The sequence below is a fragment of the Centroberyx gerrardi genome, chromosome 21, assembly GCF_048128805.1.
Source record: "Centroberyx gerrardi isolate f3 chromosome 21, fCenGer3.hap1.cur.20231027, whole genome shotgun sequence".
Taxonomy (NCBI): domain Eukaryota; kingdom Metazoa; phylum Chordata; class Actinopteri; order Beryciformes; family Berycidae; genus Centroberyx; species Centroberyx gerrardi.
The window spans coordinates 19579310-19601545 of NC_136017.1; the positions used below are offsets into that span (position 1 = coordinate 19579310).

The 22236-nt window shown below is 43.1% G+C and overlaps 1 protein-coding gene across 1 annotated transcript in view; it reads right to left on the minus strand.

Moving 5' to 3' along the window:
• Positions 1 to 22236, minus strand: part of fam184aa (family with sequence similarity 184 member Aa) — a 117963-nt gene that overhangs the window by 49167 nt on the left and 46560 nt on the right. The window contains exons 15-17 of the mRNA XM_078291145.1: positions 17132 to 17246; positions 13407 to 13504; positions 4025 to 4178 (exon numbers count right to left, since the gene is read on the minus strand). Of these exons, the coding sequence (XP_078147271.1) occupies positions 4025 to 4178; positions 13407 to 13504; positions 17132 to 17246 (367 nt within the window). The remainder of the gene's footprint in view (positions 1 to 4024; positions 4179 to 13406; positions 13505 to 17131; positions 17247 to 22236) is intronic.

Below are 22236 nucleotides of genomic sequence, written 5' to 3' on the forward strand. Positions count from 1 at the left end.
AATTTAAATAATTACTTCTATGTTCATCCTCTTTATACATACATAATCAACCTCTATGTTCATCCTCTTTATACATAATCAACTTGTAGGTGCCCATCCGGCATGTCCCAACACTCACAGAGAGAAAACAATAGGAAAAAAAACAAAAAACCCAAAAAACAATAATACCACCATCATCATCAGCGAGCGTCACATTCTTGAGACAAACAAGGCCCCTTCCTCATCCCTGTACCTCGCAAAAATAGTTTTTTTGTACATATTCTTAAACTGTTTGATATTTTTACTCTGCTTGAGTTCTACATCAAGACCATTCCACAAAGTCACCCCACAAATTGAAATACACATACTCTTAAGATTGGTACGGACACAACGTTTTTTCAAATTAATTTTTCCTCTTAAGTTATACCCCCCCTCTCTGTCTAAGAACATTTTTTGTATGTTGCCAGGAAGTAAATTATTTCTTGCTTTGTACATTATTTGTGCAGTCTTAAATTCCACCAGATCCATGAATTTCAAAGCATGTGTCTTTAAAAACAGCAAGTTAGTGCGTTCACGATATCCTACATTGTTTACTATCCTTATGGCTCTTTTTTGTAGTATACATAATGAGTGTAAGGTGCTTTTGTAGGTGTTACCCCACACCTCCACACAGTAATTCAGATACGGCAATACAAGTGAACAATACAGAGTGTACAACGCTTTATGATCCAGAATGTGCCTTGTTTTTCCCAGAATTGCAACGCTCCTTGCCAACTTCACTCGTACATATTTTATATGAGGTTTCCAGCAGCTTTTGTGGTCTAATATCACACCCAGAAATTTATTTTCATATAGTCTTTCTATATTAACATTATCTATCATCACTTGTACGTGTGTGTTTATTTTATGATTTCCAAACAACATAAGTTTGGTTTTGTTCAAATTTAATGATAACTTGTTTGTGTCAAACCACCGTTTTAATTTACTCATTTCTGTCGTAACCACCTCCAAAAGCTGCTGCAAATTCTCCCCAGAACAAAAAATATTAGTATCGTCCACAAATAAAACACATTTCAGCATCTTTGATACCCTGCATATGTCATTTATGTACAAAATAAACAATTTCGGGCCTAATACTGACCCCCGTGGGACTCCTCAAGTAATATCCATACATGTTGATTTGTAGTCACCTATCTGTACAAATTGTTGCCTGTTTCCTATATAGCTTTTCAACCAATTCAGCACAACCCCTCTGATACCATACCTTTCCATTTTATTGAGTAATATATCATGATCAATGGTATCAAATGCTTTTTTTTTAAATCTATAAATACTCCCACTGCATACTTCTTTTTTTCTATACAACTAGCTATTTCTTCTATTAACTCAATTAGTGCCATAGATGTTGATCTGTTTGTTCTGAATCCATATTGACTGTCAGTCAACAATTTATGCTTCTCAATAAAATTGTCTAACCTTTCAATGAAGAGTTTTTCCAATACCTTAGAGAACTGGGAAAGGACACAGGCCTGTAATTAGTAAAGTGATGTCTATCCCCAGCTTTATATAATGGGATAACTTTAGCAATTTTCATTTTACCTGGAAATGTACCCGTTTTGAAGGACAAGTTACAAATGTAAGTTAGTGGTTTTACAATGCCGTCAATGACTTTCTTGACTAGTGTCATATTAATTTCATTCCAGTCAGTAGACGTTTTATTCTTACACTTTAACAATATTGATAATTTCCTGTTCTTCTACTGCTCTTAGAAAAATTGAGCTTGGATTTCTATCCCCATAAACATCAACAGCCCCCCCCTCTTCTGGCTGTGGGTCATTGATTTCTTCTGCCAATTTTGGTCCCACATTTACAAAAAAATTGTTAAACCCATTAACCACATCATTCATATTGTTTATAGTCTTATCATTGTCAATAAAATACTGAGGGTAACTTGTGTTTGTTGATCCAAAAGATCCAAAAGATAGAAACGTCATCATCATGGGGCAGAAACATCATCGCTGCAGGTAGAGACTTCACCACTATGGGTAGAACCATCATCAGGTAGAAATGCCATTCCTGCGAGTAGAGACACCATCACCGCGGGCAGAAAGGTCATCACTGTAGTTAAAAATGTGATTCCCACGCATTGAAATATCATCATTGCAGTTAAAGACGTGACTGCCACGGATAGAAATGTCATCACCGCAGTAGAAATGTCATCGCTGCGAGTAAAAACATTGTCACCGTTGGTAGAAACATCTTCACCGTGGGTAGAAACATCATCACTGTAGGTAGAAACTTAAGAACTTAAAGGAACACTTTCAACCATATCTCTATCTATCCGAAATCGGGATATAGTGTGAAAAACAACAACAGGTCTTTTTAATGTTCTCTGTGTCTCTGGGGCGCAACTTCAAAATCTGTTGTACTTCTGCGAACCAGTGACATCATTGGTCCTCGGAAGAACAACAGATTTTGAAGCTGCGCCGGCTCGCATGGCTGTTATTCGAACTACAGATTGTACTTACTCATTTTTGTATGCCCGCATCCACGGACAGTCGGATCGAGAGCCATACGAGCCGGCAAAACTTTTTGCCGGCTCGTATGGCTCTCGATCCAACTGTCTGTTTCAGTTTCTGCCGGCAAATGAACGGGGAGCTCTCGGTGCAGGCAACATGGAGGGAAGGTAAACATTGTTCATTTGCATATACTACCAACATTGTAATGATACAAAGCTGGTTGAAAATCGGCAAAGTGTTCGTTTAAGAAACCTCATCAATGTGGGTAGAAATGTCATCACTGTGGTTAGAAATGTCACCACTGCAGGTAGAAACATTATCGACATGGGTAGAAATGCAATCACTGTGGGTAGATGCATCGTCACCATGGGAAGAAACAGCTGCCATATTGGTTTTTGTAGCCACGTGAGAAATAAGATACGATCACAAGTTGGACAGAATGCACACAACCAGAACCCATAGAAATACCAGGTGCAATTCCAATGGCTTGATCGAATTGTTCATTATCCGGATAGCGTATCCAGATGCAGACTGCATTTTAATACCAAGTGTAAATGAAGACTCATAGAAAGACAGAGAGTTAGAGATAGGGGTGTGGGAGAAGTGGAGAGAGAGAATCTGAATTGAACAATTTTGATCCATTACAGAAAAGATGAAAATTGTTTCATTTCATTTAACACTGAATTATTACAAAGAGAATTGAGAGTGTGATGAGACCAATAGAGGAGAGAAAGAAGGTTAATGTAGGTAGACATCAGTCTGAGCTGAGCTTCTGTCTGTTTATCTATGGATATACATTGGCCTTTCAGGCACTTGCTGTGCAGCTAGCTGGTTAGCCATGCTACTAGTGTCGTTTATACCTGTTACAAGGTATCATTTCTTGCCATTTTACAGTCTGTTGACAGCGGAGACACACAGGTATGTGAAAGTCAACATAGCCAACATTATGTCAGGCTAACAAAAATACCAAATGAATGTTTAGATTTGGTTCATGAATGAGCTAAAAACACTTGGTTTGGGCTAGGGTTAGACCAATATACATTGGGCCGATACTGGCCTTTTATTAAAAGTCATTAATTGTCAATGTCATCCACCTCCAATATGATGGAGGTTCCTCCGATGAAAGGTGGTGCAAAGACTTTGCGCAAAGAGTTTGGCCAATCAGAGTGGCTGTTATCATTGCTGCAAGACAAGCTCTTCAAGATGTGCACGATCCTCTTGTGTTTTACCTACATGGACCAGACATGGCCATCGAACAGAGCAGGGGGGTCCATAACTATGTAGTTCCTAGAGCAGATCAGACCAGATGCTCCCATTAGTCTTACAGCAGAAGCAATTTGCCCTTGCAGTTGGTGATGAAGGGGTCTATTTGCGCAATGCTCTTTTCAAAGGCCTTTTTGCGCCACAACTTAATGTGCAGATTCCAATGCAATCTTAGTGAATCTGGAGACATTAATTGCAAGTGTAACTGTAATCCAATTTAATCCGATTTTTATCATTATCTATTGTAAATTCACCCCTCCTACCTAGCATTGCTTTCCCTTCGTCCTCCAGTTCAAATCGCAGCGTCTGCAGCTCCTGCTCTGACTGCTGTCTCAGGATCTCCAAGGTTCTCCTGTGGGCCTCCTTCAGAGCCTGAACCTCCTCTCTCTGCTCCTGCTTCAGACGGTCCTCCAGGGCCTGGGAGAGATGAGGAGGAGGTGGAGGAAGATTGAAGTGGAGGATAAGGTGAGGGAAGTGAAGAAGAAGGAGAGAGGAGAAAGGGGAGGAGGAGGAGAAGGAGAGGAGAGGAGAATATAGGGAGAAGAGATAAAAGAAAAAGACAGAGGGAGATGGGAGACATGTCAGAGGTGTGTGTGTGTGGGGTGTGTGTGTGGGGGGTCATATATAGGTTGTCAGTGCTGCAGAGGGAAAGTAAACGAAGCCTCAAAGGAATTCTCTAAGCTAACCCCCCCCCCCCACACACACACACACACACACACACACGCGCGCGCAGAAATCACTAAATCCCTTCCACAAGCCCAAACACACCAGCAGGCTGACTATTGTAAACCAGAAATTCTGTTTCTTTAACCCTGTATGACCCATATCTGATGCTTTGGCCATATCAGTGTAGAATCAGTGTAGTGCTGTATCAGGGGAGCAAACTGTGACTTCCAGTTGGAGATCATCATAAGTCAAATAGGGATGGGCATGAGTACTCGAGTACTCGAGTACTCAATTTGGACGTCAGTATTCGTTCAACGGTTCAACGTACAGAGTACTCGCATTTTTTTTTTTTGCTTTGTAAAAAAAACATATATGTATATAATAAATATAAACAGAAATTGACCCTGTTCTATATTAAAAGTTTACATTTTTTGGACGGGACTGCTAGAAAAAATGATAGATCTGCGCACGCATTGTTACAGGATCTAACGTTACAGGCAGAATGGCGACCAGGCATAAGAGTGATGTTTGGAAGTATTTCAACAAAATAGACTAAATGAATGTGCAGTGCAAGCTATGTAACGTTAAACTTGCGTATCATAGAACAACTAGTTCGATGGTTAACCATTTGGATAATGGAGGAAATAAAGGAGAAAATAGCCGAGACAGAAAACAGGCAGTCTCGTATCACCTCATTTGCTAACAGTGTTAGCACACGCTGTTGTGATGCCACCAGGGCAGAGAAGATTAGCCAGCTCATCACGAAAATGGTGACTGGAGATATGCTCCCGTTAAGCTTTGTGGAAGGAGAAGGCTTCCGCGAGCTGATGGCGTTTGTTGAGCCGGAGTACAAGCTACCATCGCGGCGAACAACAGGTACGAGAGTGGAGAAGAAGTATGAGGAAAGCGCGGTGAAATTGAGGGCTGATCTGCAAAGTGCCGACAAGGTAGCCTGGTTGTTCAATAAATGAATTTAAAATTGCACTTGTTTTCCGTTGTTGGCCAATTTACATAAATGTGAAAGCATTAGATAGTAATAGATATTCGCCAAACTTTGGTTCCGCTTGTGTGTTTCCAGTTGGACACGAACCCCTACCCGCATTTTCGCTTGGGTGTTAATTTCGGACCATATTCTTACGTTAGTTTTTTTTTTTGCGAGTACTCGAGTACTCTATAATAATTTAATGCGAGTACTTGAATACTGAAATTACTTAAAATGCCCATCCCTAAAGTCAAACAACCACCAATAGAAACAAAAATCAATTAGATTTTCCGAAAATAATTAATTTATGTTTTTAAAGGAATAAACCAAGTTTTTGGGAGATTGGCCAGTTGGCCAACTTAGGCATTAGACACCAAATTCTTCAATCCAATCAGCTTCAATCCAGAAATTTATCAGTATCAGTATTGGCATTGGCCTTCAAAAACCCATACTGGTCAAACCTGACAAGATAAGCTGTTTTGGATATTGCTTTGGTTGGAGAGGAGGAAGGTCTAACACACCAACATAACACCAGGATTTGGACAGAATCCTTTGGGATAACTAGGTTTATTGAACATTTCCTTAAAGGTGCATTAAGTGCAAAGGTGCAATTTATGACCTCCATCAACCTCTACTGGCGAGGTAAGAAATGCAACAACATCGACAGGTGTCTGGCACAGCCGCCTGCAGATATACTCTGGGCTTTTAGTGCTATGGGGCAGTGAAAATCTTACTTAGTGCTCCTCCTTTTGCCTGCAATGTAATCACAATGAGAGTTCCAACCATAAACTTGGCTCATTTTTACATATCATTTAACAAGGAAATGGGTGAAATTAGAGTAGATGAAGCTACTGAATTGGTTCATAAATGCACTCACAATTCAACGCTGTTGCAGTTTTGCTTTTGTTATGACCCTGGGTCATAATTTGTATTTGAGTGTGTGTTTTTGTTGTTTATCCCTCCCTGCCTGAGGGTGGTGGTGTTCACCCCGTTTGTATGTTCTCCAGTTTGTTGAGTTGCAGGTGGCGGCTGGTGATTGGACGGGAGACTGATGGCGCCTATTTTAAAAAGGGCGTCTGTCCGATGCCGGCTCACTCCTTCTCCTTCCTGGCTCCCAACCGGACCGTGCTGTGCTTTGCCACATGAATACTGTGTTGACCTAGTGGTGTAGATTGACTTTGTTATTAAGAATGTAAATAACTTTTGGAAGAGCAGTCCCGGTAGCCATAGGGGTGAGAAGCCTTTTTTTTTCTTTGTTTTCTTTCCCCTTGTTTCTGATAGGGAGGCAGGGAAGCTGATTGTACTTTTGTTTTCGTTTGCTTAAGTTAGGTAAGTTAGTTACCTTTTTTTTTCATAGATCGTTTTGTTTGTTATTTTGGCTGTGCTCCCCCCGACGTTTTGCTACCGTATTGAAGAGTGATTAAATAAATCAATTTTGTTTGGACTGCACCTGCTGTGGCACTGGTCATCTTTGGGAGTTGGGAAAGAGGGGAGTCACTTTTATGCTATGCTCGGTTTTCCCCTAGGCCGGGCGTAACATAAATTGGGGGCTCGTCCGTTCTTTTCTCATGTTTCGTCGGGTAGGTTCGGTAGGTATTTTGACCTATTTTTGTTGCATAATTTTGGTTGACACTTTTTTCTTGAGTGGCACTATGGATTTCGATTTGGACAGTTTTGCAAGAAATCCTAGTTTGCAGCAAGTGGATAAATGTAGAAAAGTGGATTTGATGCTCATTGCGAATTTGTTTAATGTGCAAGTGCCGGTAAATGCGAGGAAAGAGGAGCTGAGAGAGCTCGTGGTTGAGAAGCTGGAGGAGGGGGGTTTGCTTGAGGGTTCATCCACTCCAGAGGGAGAAGGGAAAAGTGACGTGGAGCTCCGAGGTCTAGTGCCGCCCGTCACGCCCACTACTCCCACAGATCCTCCTATTACGTCGGGGATGTCGGCTGAGGAGCTCCGGCTGGCTCTCCGCATTAAAGAAATGGAGGTGAGAAATCGGGAGTTGGAGGTGGAGGCTATGCACCTTAGGGTGAAGGCTTTAGAGCTGGAACGCCAGCCTAGTGTTGCTCCCCATTCACCTGTCATGCAGCAAACCCCGTACTCTCCCCGTGGAAGCTTCGATGTGAGCAGGCACATTGCACTGGTTCCACCTTTCAGGGAGTCTGAGGTGGACTCGTATTTCAACGCATTTGAGCGCATTGCAGCCACTTTGAATTGGCCAAAGGATGTTTGGTCATTATTGCTTCAGTGTAAATTGGTAGGGAAAGCTCAGGAGGTGTGTGCCACCCTCACAATTGAACAGAGCTTGGATTACGAGATTGTTAAGGCTACTGTGTTACGTGCATATGAATTGGTGCCTGAAGCATATAGACAAAAATTTAGAAAATGTGAAAAGAGTGTCAACCAGACTTATGTTGAGTTCGCGCGTGAGAAGGGAGTGCTTTTTGATAAATGGTGTCACGCCAGTAAAGCTAAGAATTTCGCGCAGCTGCGAGAGCTTGTGCTTCTGGAGGAGTTTAAAAAGTGCTTGCCAGAGCGCATTGTCGTGTATTTGAACGAACAAAAGGTTGCGTCTCTCGCTGGAGCTGCTGTTCTGGCAGATGAGTTTGCTTTAACTCACAAGAGTGTTTTTCCATCTCCCGTGCGTCGCGAATCCCCGGTACGTGCCAATAGAAGAACGCGTTCACCAAGAGTTTCTCGGGGCAACTTTTCCCCCGGGGGTGAAAACCGTGCGTGCTTTTATTGTCATGAACCTGGCCACCTCATTGCAGTTTGTCCTGTGTTACAAAAAAAAGAACAGATGAAGGGTAAAGGGCCCTCTGCTGTTAGTCTGATTCAGTGTGGGCCAGTCGCTAGCCAACCTGAACTTTTGGCAGCAACCTTGCCAACAAAAGAAATTGACGATGATTTTAAGCCTTTCGTTACGCAGGGTTTTGTTTCTCTGACTGACAATGAGGTGGACAGGGTTCCCGTTACTATTCTGCGAGATACCGGTGCGAAGTATTCTGTGGCTCGACGTGGTGTCCTGCCTTTTTCCGACCAGTCGTACTGTGGTTCAGACTTATTGGTGTGGGGAATTAAACTGAGTGTTTTACGCGTGCCGCTTCACACAGTTATTTTCTCCTCCTCCTTTGTGTCTGGTACAGTGCGAGTTGGTGTGCGTGATCAGCTACCTGTTGCAGGAGTAGATTTCATCCTCGGGAATGATTTGGCTGGTGAAAAAGTGTTTCCTACTCCCGAGGTCACTGAAATCCCCACTGCTGATGTGTGTGTTGTTGCTCCCGCTGCGCTCGATTTGCCTCCCGTTTTTCCGGCGTGCGTCGTGACGCGTGCCCAGGCTCGTAAGCTTGGTGATTTAGTGGACCTTTCCGATTGTTTTTTGAACGCGTCTGATGATCCGGTCAGCCCCTCTTCTGAACCTGAAAGTGTGCCTGTTACTGTGGATGTGTTGCCTAATAATATGGATTTGTGTTTGGTAATAGATAAGGATCAGCTTATCCAGGCTCAGCAGTCAGATGGTACATTGGCTGCATGTTTGTCTGCAGCTCAGGAACAGAGAAATGCTTCACAGCCAGTGTCTTATCTGTTTGATGAAGGTGTGTTGTTGCGTAAATGGTCCCCTGTGTCTGGGATGGAATGTGATGTGGTCTCCCAGGTTGTTGTGCCGAAAGAGTTCCGGCTCCAAGTGTTAAGTTTAGCTCACGATCACAGTCTGTCCGGCCATTTGGGGATCAAGAAAACATATCATCGGGTGCTCCGATATTTTTTCTGGCCAGGGTTAAAATCCGATGTCACCAAATTTTGTCGATCTTGCCATGTTTGCCAAATTACTGGGAAACCAAACCAGGTTATTCCTCCGGCTCCTTTACATCCGATCCCGGTAATTGGCGAACCTTTTGAGCATGTCATAATAGACTGTGTCGGTCCCTTGCCAAAAACCAAGACTGGTCACCAGTACCTGCTTACCATCATGTGCGCAGCCACACGTTTTCCTGAGGCTGTCCCGTTGCGCATGTTGAGGGCTAAAGCAGTGGTGAAAGCCTTGGTTAAGTTCTTTTCCACTTTTGGTTTGCCCAAACGCATTCAAACAGACCAAGGATCTAACTTTATGTCCAAGGTTTTTTCACAGGTGATGACAGAGTTGTCCATTAAGCATCAGATCTCCAGTGCGTACCACCCGGAGAGTCAGGGCGCACTGGAGAGATTTCATCAGACGTTGAAGTCCATGCTTCGAAAGTATTGTGCTGGGTCAAACAGGGAGTGGGATGAGGGTCTGCCACTGCTTCTGTTTGCCATTCGTGAAACCATACAGGAGTCTCTTGGGTTTAGTCCGGCTGAGTTGGTTTTTGGGCACACTGTGCGCGGCCCGCTACGTTTGCTGCGGGAGAGGTGGCTTGCAGACAAACCCAGCCCCGCGCACAGCATTTTAGACTATGTGAGTTCATTCAGGGAGAGGTTGCACACGGCTTGTGAGCTGGCATGCAGTTCCCTTTCCGCTGCTCAGTCTAAAATGAAGAAACAGTATGATAAGAAAACACTCAGTCGCAATTTTCAGTCAGGTGACCGTGTTTTGGTTCTGTTACCTATTGTTGGGTCCAGCCTCCAGGCAAAGTTTTGTGGTCCTTACGAGGTTGAGCGCAAATTGAGTGACACAGACTATGTAGTTAGTATGCCGGATAGGAGAAAGAAGTCCCGTGTGTGTCACATCAATATGTTGAAGCCATATTTTGTTCGTGAAACCTCCGAGGTGCCAACTGTGAACTCTGTGCCATGTGTCTCTCCTGTGGCGACTGTTGTGTCACCATCGTACAGTCCCGAGGAGGACGGGTTGTGTGGGCAGCCTGTTTCAGTTCCATGTGCGCGATTAGAGAATTCAAAAATTCTGAAAAACCTGGAGGAACATTTGTCGTATTTGTCTGAGCCGGCCAAAAGTGATGTTTGCCATCTTATTCGTTGTCACGCACCGTTATTTGGTGATAAGCCCACCCAAACTACAGTCTTGCAGCATGATGTAGATGTTGGTGACCATAAGCCCATTAAACAGCACGCATACCGCGTCAATCCGGTAAAAAGGGCTGCAATGCAAAAGGAGGTTGAGTATCTCCTGGAAAATGGCTTTGCTGTGCCAAGTTCCAGCCCGTGGAGCTCACCCTCGCTTTTGGTTCCGAAATCGGATCAAACGCCTCGTTTTTGTAATGACTTCCGTAAAGTGAATGCAGTTACTAAGCCAGACTCATTTCCTCTGCCACGTATGGATGATTGTATAGATCGTGTCGGGTCAGCCAAGTACGTCACTAAGTTAGACCTATTGAAGGGTTACTGGCAGGTGCCCCTTACACCTTGTGCATCTGAGGTCTCAGCTTTTGTTACTCCTGACCATTTCTTACAGTATACCGTTATGCCATTTGGGTTAAGAAATGCTCCTGCCACTTTCCAACGGTTAATGAATACAGTTCTTTCTGGTGTCAAAAACTGTGAGGCGTACTTGGATGACATTGTGGTGTATTCTTCCACCTGGGCAGAGCATGTAGACAGTTTGCGAGAAGTATTCAGTCGTTTGAAGGGTGCTTCTTTGACTTTGAATCTGGCTAAATGTGAGTTTGGTAAGGCTGTAGTCACTTACTTAGGAAAACAAGTAGGCCAGGGGCAGGTGCGCCCCCTGTTGGCCAAAGTCCAGGCCATCCTGGATTTTCCTGTGCCAGAAACGCGGCGGCAACTCCGCAGGTTTCTGGGAATGTGTGGCTATTATCGAGGGTTCTGTAAAAATTTTGCTAGTGTAGTTGCGCCCCTAACTAGCTTGGTAAGCCCCTCCAGCCAATTTGTCTGGACTGCTGTGTGTCAGGACTCATTTGATTCTGTCAAGGCTCTTCTATGCAGCGCGCCTGTACTGGCTGCACCTGATTTTGCACGTCCCTTTAAGTTGGAGGTAGATGCCAGTGCTTATGGTGCAGGCGCTGTTCTTTTACAGGAGGATGATCATGGTATTGATCACCCAGTGTGTTACTTCTCAAAGAAATTCAACAAACACCAATTGAATTACAGTACAATTGAGAAGGAAGCCTTGGCATTGCTTTTGGCGTTACAGCACTTTGAGGTCTATGTTGGTTCGAGCTCAATTCCGGTTCATGTTTATTCAGACCACAATCCTCTCGTGTTCCTGTCTCGCATGCAGAATAACAATCAGCGTCTTATGCGCTGGTCGTTATTGCTGCAGGATTTCAACATTGAGATACATCACATTAAAGGAGTGGATAATATTGTGGCTGATGCATTGTCTCGTGTGGGGTTTTAGAAATCAAGCATTTCTTGGGGGAAGAAATGTTTGATCTTAGGTGGGGGGGTGTTATGACCCTGGGTCATAATTTGTATTTGAGTGTGTGTGTTTTTGTTGTTTATCCCTCCCTGCCTGAGGGTGGTGGTGTTCACCCCGTTTGTATGTTCTCCAGTTTGTTGAGTTGCAGGTGGCGGCTGGTGATTGGACGGGAGAGTGATGGCGCCTATTTTAAAAAGGGCGTCTGTCCGATGCCGGCTCACTCCTTCTCCTTCCTGGCTCCCAACCGGACCGTGCGGTGCTTTGCCACATGAATACTGTGTTGACCTAGTGGTGTAGATTGACTTTGTTGTTAAGAATGTAAATAACTTTTGGAAGAGCAGTCCCGGTAGCCATAGGGGTGAGAAGCCTTTTTTTTTTCTTTGTTTTCTTTTCTCTTGTTTCTGATAGGGAGGCAGGGAAGCTGATTGTACTTTTGTTTTCGTTTGCTTAAGTTAGGTAAGTTAGTTACCTTTTTTTTTCATAGATCGTTTTGTTTGTTATTTTGGCTGTGCTCCCCCCGACGTTTTGCTACCGTATTGAAGAGTGATTAAATAAATCAATTTTGTTTGGACTGCACCTGCTGTGGCACTGGTCATCTTTGGGAGTTGGGAAAGAGGGGAGTCACTTTTATGCTATGCTCGGTTTTCCCCTAGGCCGGGCGTAACACTTTTAAAGCTAGAAATGATTCTGCCAATTTGACTGAATTTCACAAACATTTTACCTGCAGTTAATGCTGCAACAGAAATAAAGGAATCATTAAAAAATCTAACATTAAAACAATTCAAACTAATTTCCTGACAACAAAGACTCACTGTGGAATGTTTTACAGATTAATTGACACTTTTGTCTATTTCTGTGTCCTAAAAATGTTAGCGTCCAATGGGACTTTGGTAGTGGTGGTAGTTTTGTAGCCCAGCACTCAAGTCAATACTGAGTCAATACAGAGGAAACGCTGCGACTCACAGAAGCTCACTAATACTGTTAGTGGCTTCATGTAACAAGGGCTTAGTTAGTCTGAGAAAAAGACACACACTACGCACATAAACGACACACACATAATGTATGCAAAAGTGAACTCGCACAAACACGAGAATGCACACTCCCATTGTCAAGGGCTGTACAATAAAGTGAAAGAAAAAAATCCAAATTGCCAGACCGGCTACTGCAGTTTCCAAACTGCATGAAGCTGTAATTTTCTCTCTCTCAGGGGGGAAAAGACTTCAGACAGTCTCATAAACAAAATATTCTGGTGCAGTACAGAATCCCTGGACGACAAATCAAGGTATATGTCAGAGTTACATGTTCATTACATTCATACTGAGCAAAGGCAAAGTATTAGGATCTCATCTACACCAAATACGCAATTTTCAAGACATTTTTCGAGTGATTAGAAAAGATTACATAGAAAAAGCTGTGCTGGCGAGTAGCAATACATATAATATTCAGAAGAAAGAAATTGATTCTTTGTCAGTGTTGTGCAGCCCTAACACACAAACCAGTACTGTAGTAGACATGAAAATAAATGCATGCACACACCCAAGCTTGCATACTCTCATGCACGTGCACACACACAAAATCATAGATATTCAGATGCTCACGCACACTGAGTTCCTTGCAGACTTACACTTTCATACAAGGTTGAATTTAACTGAATAAATTTGTTGTGTGTGTGTGTGTGTACTCTACCCTGATCTGGTGTTGTCTGGCCTCCTCCATGGTGCTGAGGGCACAGCAGTGAGCCTCCTGTAACCGATGCTCTCTCCTTTGGTGTTCTCTCTGCAACTCTGGAAACACACACACACACACACACACACACAAACACACAGACAGAGCATGTATTTCACTACACAAGTTAAAGAGCTATCTATTCCACTTCCTGTCAATAGGCACTCTATTAAAATTCAGAGCTTTTTAGTGCTGTAATTAGGGTTGCCAGATTAAGAATTTGGCACAAACTGCAGGATATTAAGATGCACTCTCATTAGTATCAGCAATTTACAGACAATAAATCTACTGAGGACTTGAAGAGACTTTGGGATATTAACTGTCATTTATGTCAACCTAATAGGCTGTGGTTAAACATGGCACCTAGGACCCTCAGTCTCAGGTTAACAGGCTAATATAATGAATAAAGTGAATTATGCAAATGCACAGCTACAGGTCCATCTGTTGGGTTATTTGTTTCACCGTGGTGATACTTTGAGTGGGCACATAGTAACAATAACAGACGGAGTAGTCAAAGCACATTTCAAAAATCAGAGCCCAAATAATGGCTAAATAGATGAGCAGGGACAAAGAGACATATCTGAAAAGGAAACAAGTCGTGGATGTGGATCCATACAGAAACGCTACAGCTAACTGTGAATAGTCTGATAGGGTAGATTTGTTTCCAAATATAGGTTACTGTGACACAGTAAACTGTCTTGTCTTTAGGTCTCTACTCCAAAACACTCTGAGTTGTAGCTTGAGAAGAGTCAGCTCAGTTAACTTGAAAAAACCCTGGTTTTGGGTTTTGTTAGCAGGCTAACCAGCCATCAAGCAAATATAGCAAAGCAACTAATCTTAACTACAAGGCAATACAAGGTAGTATAACAGTAGCTACTTTTAAATCAGATATGCTGTGACAGTGATGGTTAGCTGAAAAGATACTATTATAGTTAGATAGCTAACACGCTGACATTAACACAAAATCAATTGTATCAGTGATGAAGTAATCAGTTCCTGATCAAAAAGCATAAAGATTAAGCATGTCTATTCTACACTGTTGAGACAGTCCAGTCGAGTTTAAAATGCAATGTTGTTTAAGACCTCCAATATTGCAGAGGGTTCGTACGCTACCTGAAAGGCACGTTCACACGCACATCCTGGGAATATTACAATATGCTGATCCAGGTCCTTTCTGTGTCCGAGGCAATTCACAGCAAACCTCGTACACTACCATTCATAGCAGACCAGGAGATCCACATAAGCAAGTACTTCCTTAATCAGTGCTTCTCTATGGGCTTTCACCTCACATCATCATAAGCAGATGTGTTTCCATTCTGTGTTCAACGAGGCAGATAACATGACAATCCAAAGACACAGAGCAACATGGTTTGCGCTGGGGACACACTGTAGAACTGACCAGACCGTGAAAAGATTGGACATCACATACTTGACTGCCATTCATAATGTTTTTTTTCAACTTGTATAGCAGAGGAACACACATCTGATGACCAGTTGGATTTGGGGAACACACACTTGTCGACCAGTTGGATTTGAAGAACACACACTTGATGATCAGTGGGATTTTGGGAACACAAACTTGACGACCAGTTGGATTTAGGGAACACACACCTGACGACCAGTTGGATTTTGGGGGGACACACTTGACGACCAGTGGGATTTAGGGACCACACACTTGACGACCAGTTGGATTTTAGAGACACACACTTGACGACCAGTTGGATTTTGGGGACACACACTTGACGACCAGTTGGATTTTGGGAACAAACTTGACGACCAGTTGGATTTTGGGAACACAAACTTGACGGTGTTGGGCCAGGCCATGTGGTCAAACAAAGGAAAGGCCTACATGTAAGATTGAAAGCCTAAAACACCGGCCTAACAAGGGAATCAGAAACCTGAACTCTAGCCCACCCGCTGGGCTGGGACCCTAACCCTAACCCTTAAACAAAGGAAAGCAGCGCCAAAATTCCAACAGGCCCTGAAGCTCACACCTAGGTGCGAACTGGCTGAAAGCCAACCTCTGGTCTCTCATTGGACGAGACTCGGACGAGCCCCGGGATGTCCCCATGACGTCACCAAGAGTATAAATTCCAGAGATACCTTTCCTCATCACCCCTTATTGCGACCCCGTTGCTAAACAAGGTGGTACCTGAAACGTTCGAACTGTTCTTTTGTTTAGCCGAGGCGCAGTCTTCAACTCGCGGGACGAGACCAGACTGTTTAGTGTTAGCCATAACACTGTTGGATCCAGAAGGATTAGATTAGTTGTTCGAGTATCCGACATTCTAATTCCTTACACGCACTGCCGTGTGTAGCAGACCTGCAGAAGTGGACTGGAAGAGAATACAGCTAAGGACACTCCTTCCCTCCAAGAAGACAACGTAAGGATACGTTTCGTCAACAGTCAAAAGTCGACTCCTGGCTGACATCTTCGCTGCCTACGAGGAAAGTCAGCTGGCCGTTGTTCCGTGCACGGAGAGATAACGGTCCCGCAGATTCGCCTGGAAAACCCCCCGGATCGATAAGACGGACTCAACCACACACCAATCACTCGAGAGTGATTCCCAAGTAAGAGGCTTTGGTTCTGGGCAGAGACTAGAATAGGTGTGTTAAATAAGTTTACTGATCAGAAGCTGTAATTGTGCTTATTGGGAAGCGCATCGGACCGCCGTGTCCATATTATGCTGTATGAATAATACCTCAATCATTATGCTTGCTGCTTAATTTGATTGTGTTAATGTAAAGCTGATTTGTGTTCAATTGCATGCCGCTGAGCTTGCATCCATGTTAGTAGCCACCGTATAGAGCCAATATACTGCATTTTACTAGTTCAAAGACCAGTAACCCGGCGTACTATTTCCAAGTCGTACCCCGAGTTCCTGTGTGGTAAAAGGCTATTGTTGTGTCTCTAGACGGCGAGTAGAACCTCTAGGTTTACCCTGAGTGCTCCCCCCTTTTCTCTCTCTCTCTCTCTCTCTCTCTCCCTTACTAACCCACACACACACACACCCCCACATCTCATTACACATTCATTGCTACCTAAGAATTAGATGGTGTTGGTTTAGCTGCCTAGCTCCAACTCCATCTTGGTTCCAAAGCCCCTTTTGTTCAAACTGCGTGGTCACAGCCGCCATCTTGCCTTCTCTCTCTCTCATCTCTCTCTCTCTCTCTCTCTCTGTCACACACACACACACACACACACACTCACACACACATACATACGCACGCATCCATACATGCCATATGCTGTTTGTGCCTTTATGCTTGCTAGTTAGACCTATAGTTATAGTTATATATATATAATAGTTGTGTCTTAAACACTGTCATTTGGGGGTGAACAGCCATTTTGAGGCTGTATTGAAGGTTCGGTTATTGGTCCCTGATTCCAGGGTGGTGCCCCGTTAATATTGACTCCCGTCAATAATTTTATGAATATTAATAATTTCACAATTATTAATTATTAATTGCTAATAACCAAACCTGCCCCTATCAAAGCCCAACAACGGCTATTTGGATTTGGGAAACAAACTTGACGACCAGTTGGATTTGGGGAATAAACTTGACGACTAGTTGGATCTGGGGAACAAACTTGACGACCATTATCTCCAACTCTTTCACAGTGACCTTTGGCCTACAGTCTCCCTGGGCCCCTAGTCCAATGGGAATAAGTCATGTCAGCATACCTTTCAGCTGTTGGCTCAGCAGTTCCCTCTCCTGATTGAACTGAGACTGCAGCTGCTGGAGAGCCGACTGGGACTGAGACAACTGCAGCTCCAATGACTGTTTCAGCAGAGAGATCTGGACAGAGAAAGAGGAATAAAGAGAGACACAGAGAGACCGGAAAATACAGACAGGGGAGAAATAATTACCTTATGTTAAGACCAAATGCAACAAAAGAGACAGAGAGAGAAGGAGAGACTGTTATGTGTTGGGTTTTAAAAGTAAAATGAAAATGAAAGCGGACACTTAAAGTTGCACTGGGCATTTTTGTATGTTGGCGGCCATAAATGGCAGCAAAGGGTAACTGTTTGAATTTTTGCACACTTCAATACCCAGAAATCCTGTAAGGTGACATTGGTAAACCAAATGTCTTCTTGTTAGTGTGTGGTGGGGGTTAAGGTGGTGAAGAGGTTCAGCCACCGTTGGGGAGTCTTCCCTATTAAATTTCGATTCATCACTTCTTGTGTGGACAATGTCCATACCCGACACCAAAATAATAATAACTTGAGCATCTCAATTAATGGGGTCAGGACACTCTTCTCTGTTGCAGCTGCACTTTGTGATTTAGGCTGATAAGATGGCTGGATTTTTACATAAAAATCGGGACTAATGAGTATTTTTATTTTATTTAGACATTGGGCAATGGTCTGAGGGCAAGTCAGAGCACTGTAGATCCTGTAGAGAAGGTTCTGGCAGGATTCATTTCAGGCCAAGAGGGCTGGATGTGGGTCCAGAGGTGGGCATGTTAATGACAACATTAGAGGTTTAGTTCTAAAATAGAAGATTTCTTTTCTGAATATATTTATTGGGATTTTAATCATAATTGACGAAACTGTACAGAATAAACTATGGATAGATAGATGCAGCTCTGCCTGTGTGGCTGTAAATGGCAGAAATCTTGTCTTTACACAGCTGACCTGGCTAAAAGCGCCACAGCAGAGCCGGGATAGAATTATTCATGATCAATTTCCACAAGCTTCTCCATCCACCTTTTTCCTGGTATGATCATCTTTAAACTGTGGGAGGGGGATCGGCAGGAACCACTGGATCTCATGCAGCGATAAACTTTATGTGGATGATTAATTGTGTAATATTGTTTCAAAACTAGGGCATTTATATGTCCGGTAGATTCAAGATGTTTCCGTTAATATTTGTAGTTTTGCCTATTTACACACAAAGTGATGCCGGGTCTGTTCTGCCTTCTCCCCTGTTAGATTCTCTGTGGAAAGACGACTTCAGATAGAGGGCTCTGCTCCTCCACATGCCACTCTTTCTCAAGCTCCAGCAGTTAAATCTCCAGCAGGATTTAGCGCTGTAGGAGTATTACATTAGCTAAGGTAATATGGATTTAAAATGAGAGGATGGAGAGCAGTGCTGGGATGGGGGTTGTGGGGTTTTACATTAGATACAGTAATATGGATTTAGAAAAGGCAGGCAGATGACCTATGTCCTCCTTTCTTGTATCCCCAAGAGTCCATTTTCAAGAACTGAAGCTGGATATTATATATTAAGATAGTATTTATAGTCTAGTCTAAGTCATGGAGTATTTTCTATTGTACATGCAGACAATGTTAGCGGTCAATTACAGTAAATGATGCAGAAATGGAGATACAAGTAAAAAGTAAGTAAAAATGCCTGAAACAATCTGTACCGTGATCCTGTACTGTATGTCTGTAATCCAGTCATGTGTGTGTGTGTGTGTGTGTGTGTGTTGTGTGAATTTATGTCACCTATGCCTGTGCGGTTGGATATTATGTGCTGTATCTGTGTGCATTTGAGTGAGTGTGTGTGTAGGGGTGTGTGTGTGTGTGTGTATTCGGTGGGGGGGGGGGGAGTTCATGTCTTTTGGTTCTGCTCGTGGGCACTACGTATTCCCTGTGCCGACAAAGCGAGTAAGTGGGTGTTGAGGCTGCAAGCAGAAAACCATGCAGGGGGGATGAGCTATCCTTGAGTATGTTGGTGAGGGTATGCAGGGTGGCCTCCTCACGCCTTTCACTCAAAGATGGAAGAGAAGAAGACGGAATGCCAATAATCCTGCAGCATCGCTTTTGTACCCACTCCAGCTCCTCGGAGAGGCCTTTTGTCAGCCCACCCCAAACCGGGCTGGCATACTCAAGGATTGGACGAATGAAGGTCGAAGACCAGCTCTTTTGGCAACACTGAGGTAATAGATCCTTGGCTGTGTCTTTGAGAGCATATACTTAACGTGGGCATCCCATGACAAATCAGATGATATCTGAACTCCGAGCAGTTTAAAGGTGGAGACTCTACTGATGTTTTGTCCAAAAATTGTTGGAGGCGGTGGAGAGGGGATGTTGTCCTCTCTCCTGGCACTGATTACCATATCCATGGTCTTAGCTCCATTCATTGCCAGTGAAAACTCCTGTCCCCATTCAACCACAGAATCCAAGGCCTTCTGAGACAGGCCAGGTAGAGACCCCATCAGGAGCTCCGTGATTGTAAGGTCATCGGCATATTTCACAGGGATAACAGAAGGAGGCAGACGTGTATCCAGGCTGTTGATGCAAATGACAAAGAGCAATGGGGATAATAGCCCCCCCTGGGGGACACCGGCTGGTATTGCACAGGGATCAGACACACAGGAACCCCACTGCACCCTTTGCTCTCTGTCACTCAGATAGCTCCTAACAATGAGCCAAAGGGGGCGTCTGACAGACATGTCAGCCAGTGCATGAAGCAATTGACAGTGCTTTATTGTGTCAAAAGCACAGGAGAAATCAACAAAAACAGCATGAACGTCCATTTTGGGGTTGTTATTGAGTGCTTCGTGCCAGCATTGCAGGATCTGAATCAGAGCAGTGACTGTTGATCTATTAGCCATAAACCCATGTTGTGATGGGGCAATTTTGGAATTTGTGTCCTCCAGAAGGGCATCCCTTAGGACCCCTTCATACACTTTGCCAACACAACTGACAAATGAAATTTGACGGTAGTCAGCTGGAAAGCTGGGCTTTGCTTTTTTGGGAACAGCTTTGACCAAGGCTTCTTTCCATTGATTTGGGGAAATATTGTGTTGGATACATGTATTAAAAACATCACATAACACAGGCGCCAATTCTTCATGAAAAGTCTTTAATACCTTGGAGCTAGTTCTGTACTTTGTCATGAAAACATCTTAATGAGAAAGAAGGCATTAGACAGCACGGGCACACCCACGATTTTAATTCTAAATCGAAAATCGATCGAAATGAGCGTTCGATTTCGACCTTCGAAATCACAAGCAGGTTCGCGATTCTCCCAGTATTTTTTTTCTCTCCACCTGCCTACTTGCACTTGCAAAAAAAAAAACATTTCAATGACAACACAGCGTAGCTGCTAGAGAGCGCCCTTTCTATATTTCACTATAGCGCCCAAGAGCGCCCGTCATTTTTAAATCGTTTAAAATGTACCAAAAACTGAAAAAGTTATCAGCTTTGTTTATATATACTTCAAGTTGTCATCGACGAACCGGAACCGGAAAATACTGTATATCTGGTGACACTGAGACGTTTGATTTTCCCCGGGTTTAGTCGTCCTCCAGTGCGCCGAAGAGTCGGTAGGAGGACTGGCCGGGTTGCAGCGACTTTTATCCATATAAGTTTGACGACTTTTTCCATATTTGTTTGGCAACTATTATTGTCTGATCTTATTACTGTGTGGGCTGAAGCGCTGGAGGTTTTGTATGGATTTTGAAAACTTATCGTTAGCCAAGATAGGAAGGATCTGTTTTGTTGTCATACTGTGAATGACACTTAAGTAAGGAGACGCCCTGCATCGCCTTGCCATGTATTTGGTACCAAATTAAAGGGAAAGTTGTGTTTTTTTAAATGGAAAAACTTTGAAAAAATTTGACCATATGGCCTTAGTGTGGTACATTCCAAAAAAAAAGTATGGCAGTTATATCACACTTGATACCATCTTTTTAAAGAAGAATTTAAAAATGTAAATGACAGTTGTCAGGACATAAAACCAATGATCTGTTGATCTTTACAAATCAAGACTCGATAGTCTAACAATGGCATAGCCGTCAGTGCTGAAAAAAAAAATGTTTAAATCGAAAATCGAATCGAATCGTGACCTTAAAATCGAAAGTCAAATTGAATCGTGAATTTGGAGAATCGTGACACCCCTAGTATACATTCATACACACACACACACACACAAACATAAACACTTATACAACCCCACATTCACACTAAATCATACATACATAGTGTTCCTTTCTCTAAGACACACACACACACACACACGCAGAGCATCAAGAAACTAACACACACACACACACACACACACACACACACACACACACACACACACACACAATGAGCTGCTTAAATATTTGGACAGTGACATTGTTTGATGTTTATTTTAAAGCCACTGCAGATGATTGGTTAGAAATTTACACCATATTGTGTTGACTCACATTTACAAGATATCCAAAAGTAGTGGCACAGATGAAGATAACATTCAATATCAAATTATCAAATTATTCTTAAAGTGTAATTACTAGGATTAGACCGATATATGGGACTGATATAGCGTTGTTACTTCATCATCAAGAACTGCCATTTTCCCCCGTGAGTAGGCTAGCTACCTCAACCAGGACTCACTTAGCTTGGGTGCTATAGTGCATTAGCTAAGTAGTCTTTTAGCTAACAATGAAAGAGAAATTAATTGAAGGAAAGTAAAGAATAAAGTGAAGATAACAAAATTAGCTGCTCTGGACAGCATTGATATTGTAGCAAGAGCAAATTTGGGTTAATGTTAGTATAAACATACCAAGCAAAGGGTAGTCTAGCTTTGCCGTGCATGCAGTTAGTTAAAGCAATATTCCACGTAGTTTTAACATGGGGGTTTTTCGGCACTTGACCGCCATGAAAACCAGAATATAAACTAGTCTACTCACCAAGATCGGATGCAGCTGGACGAGTTTGTAGCGTTTGTGGTGTTTTAATGAGGCCATGTAAATAGCCTGAAAACTTTCATTTAACATGTTCGTGAACATATTCAACAACATCCTGCTTACATCCAACTAACTGTGGGCCCAACATTTTAGAACATAAGTTTT